Source organism: Bombus vosnesenskii, unplaced genomic scaffold, assembly GCF_011952255.1.
Source record: "Bombus vosnesenskii isolate JDL3184/JDL3185 unplaced genomic scaffold, Bvos_JDL3184-5_v1.1 scf7180000013316, whole genome shotgun sequence".
Lineage (NCBI taxonomy): Eukaryota > Metazoa > Arthropoda > Insecta > Hymenoptera > Apidae > Bombus > Bombus vosnesenskii.
In genome coordinates, this window is record NW_022882962.1 from 810,308 (window position 1) to 812,848 (window position 2,541).

Consider the following 2,541-nt stretch of genomic DNA (forward strand, 5'->3'; position numbering starts at 1 on the left):
GTCGATCGAGAATGGGATGAGTGAGCTGCGGTATAGTATAGAATATAGAAGGTAGAAAAGAAAAGAGAGAAAGACGATGCGACGTTGGTCGGTTGCGTACACGTGTGCGTGAGAAGGGGCTGAGGATAGGAGGGCAATGGAGCCCGAGAGCATTCTTAAGCGGCTTTTCTCCGAGCATAGCCGTGCCGTGATCGTATTTCATCTCGCGCGTATGCGGCGTCGTTTATTTCTCACGTTCCGAAGCTGGAGGGCTGCAGCTTCCTGACTTACGATCGTTGAAATATCGCGATGCTCGCCAGCGATGGATATTACGGACGATCGAAGCTATAAACCAGTTTCTTTAATTTTCCGCGTTAATCAATATTCCGTAAAATGGTCGAGGAGTAGGCCGCTATCCGTCGAGATTCGTCGTTGGAAAGCTTTTAAATAACGCGAATAAAGGAACACGAGGAACGAGGTGCGTGAATTCGACGAGGAGACAGGGAGACGAGTCTCGTTGCGAGCCGATCCGTCCGGTCCAAGCGTTACAGGTGCACGGAGTCTGGGAGCGAACCACTCGTTAAACGTTCTACCGTGCACCTGCCGCACGGCATCATTCATTGCCTTTATTTCTCTACTCTCCTCCGGCACACGCTTCGTCGTCACCGTCCACCCTGCCGCTCTTCACCCTGGCCGTACGCCTCTCCGTCGCACCGATCGTCGTCGACTACATACGTACACCGCGTTCATCGTTTTGCATTCTCCGCACGGACCGCGGCATCCACACCCGGCCAACCTAACTCATCCTCCACCCTGTGTCCCGAATCCTCTACGTTTTCGTGTTTGTAACGTTAACCCCGTCTCCCCCGTCCTATCTTCGTCGCGTTCCTCATGCTCGAGGTGTCGCGTCACGGCGAAAAACTCGCGAAAAACTCTCGACACGCGAGAGGTTTCCTGGTCTGTTCGAATATTCTTCGACCGCTACGAAGCAACAGGTTCGTTCTAATGGCAAGGGACATTGCGCTAGGTTTCTAACGCTGGCGAGGTTTGAAAATCGGTAGTCGTTAGAATAGGCGGCAGGAAGGAAGGACGAGTGGAACAGGTGCAAGAGAAAATGCGGATGGGTTTAAGGTATCCGTTACAAAGCTCAGCGAGAGTCGACTGTTTGCGAGCCTCGAGTCGCATCAAGACTGTATTCTTCGTCGAGGAAAATTTACGAATGCTACGAGCGCGGGTGGTGGCAGGGCGTGAGCGAGCGTAACGAGTTCCTTGGCGCAGGTCTGATTTATGCCAGGCCGTAAGGAAAGAAAACGACTCCTCACCTGCCGAGAGCTATTCGCCGACCGACGGTGTTCCAATCTAACGACGACCTGTCCTTCTTCTTTCCTTCGCTCTGTGTTTTCCAAGCTATGTACGTTCGATCTCGACTGGCCGATTCTTTTTTCGTTGTCCGTGTGGCGTAGCTACGGTACAGCGACTGTCGTCTTCATGACGAAAAGCATCGTGAAGCATCGTGAAGCATCGTGAAGCATCGAGAATCATCGAACGGGGAAAATCGTACTCTCGGTTGGGTATTTCGGAGAGCCGTAACCCGTCACCGACTACACAGGTGTCGTTGGACCACTCGAGATAATAATGCCGGTATAACCGTACAACTGTTCGATGACCCAGGTGGCAGAGGAATTGTATAGAATGACACCGATACTCCAAATACGGCCGACGACCAACAGAGTCATTGTTCACGCTGTAACCGATACCCTCAGCTTCTGAGAACGGATCGATCTTCTCTACCTGTACTTACTTCTGTCCGCGTAATTGCCTGGCCTTTGCCCGCATCTTCGTCTTTGTATCCCGACGCGCCCACGTGATGCTCGGCATTCTTCGTCTCACGCTATTCGTTCGTCGATTCGCCTCGTCTGTTTTTGGCAAACGACAACGTGGAAAGACACAGCGGTCGAAACTGCAGGGGAGCGCGCGCAAACAATCGTCTTTATCGTCGTAACTATGAAACGAGATATGTAAGTACAATTTATCAATGCGAAGTTAAGACAGTCTTTCGCCTCGTAGGCGCTTGCCAGAGTGCGCGGAGTGCGCGAGCGAGAGGACGAAAGAGAGAAAGAGAGAGAAGAGAGAGAGAGAGAGACGGAGCGTTGCGTCCGTATGTCGTGCGTCGTGCAACTCGTGCATCGTGTGTGCAATAGTGTGCTCTCATGGTCGAACGAAGAGCGGTGCTACGCTATAAAGATCACGAGGCGCGACATCTGGCGCCACATGGTCGTTTAAAAGCTGTCGCATTCACGTAATCGGCCAACGCGATGGTTCCGAGCTGCTCGCGATATTTCCTATGTACATATTAACCGTAACTTTTCTTTGCGCTGCGCAAACATTTGCGATTACGCACGCGATTAAACGTCTTCGAGCGATCGAGGGAATTTGCCGCGTTTCGGGCGAGTCTGGCGGAAGAATCCGTGCAGATCGGAACCACGACGATTCGCTAACGTTATCTTGGATATGCGAGAAAGTCGAAGCTTTCGCTCGCACGGCGGATCGCGTAAATACACC

At 52.2% G+C, this 2,541-nt stretch overlaps 1 protein-coding gene across 1 annotated transcript; it reads right to left on the bottom strand.

The window, feature by feature from the left end:
* Positions 1 to 308: 308 nt before the first annotated feature.
* LOC117235629 lies at positions 309 to 1,997 on the bottom strand. The gene is made up of 2 exons (XM_033497846.1): positions 1,781 to 1,997; positions 309 to 1,723 (listed from the first exon to the last, which is right to left on the bottom strand). Exons 1-2 carry the CDS (start codon positions 1,855 to 1,857, stop codon positions 1,387 to 1,389), a joined length of 414 nt encoding a protein of 137 aa, XP_033353737.1. The 5' UTR covers positions 1,858 to 1,997; the 3' UTR covers positions 309 to 1,386.
* Positions 1,998 to 2,541: the final 544 nt, after the last annotated feature.

What these genes read in the sequence shown, in the direction of transcription:
- LOC117235629 (XM_033497846.1), bottom strand. Translation starts at nt 1,857, where the DNA reads ATGCCGAGCATCACGTGGGCGCGTCGGGATACAAAGACGAAGATGCGG. An exon ending in AGGCAATTACGCGGACAGAA is followed by an intron (nt 1,724 to 1,780) that starts GTAAGTACAGGT and finishes TATCGGTTACAG; the next exon opens with CGTGAACAATGACTCTGTTG.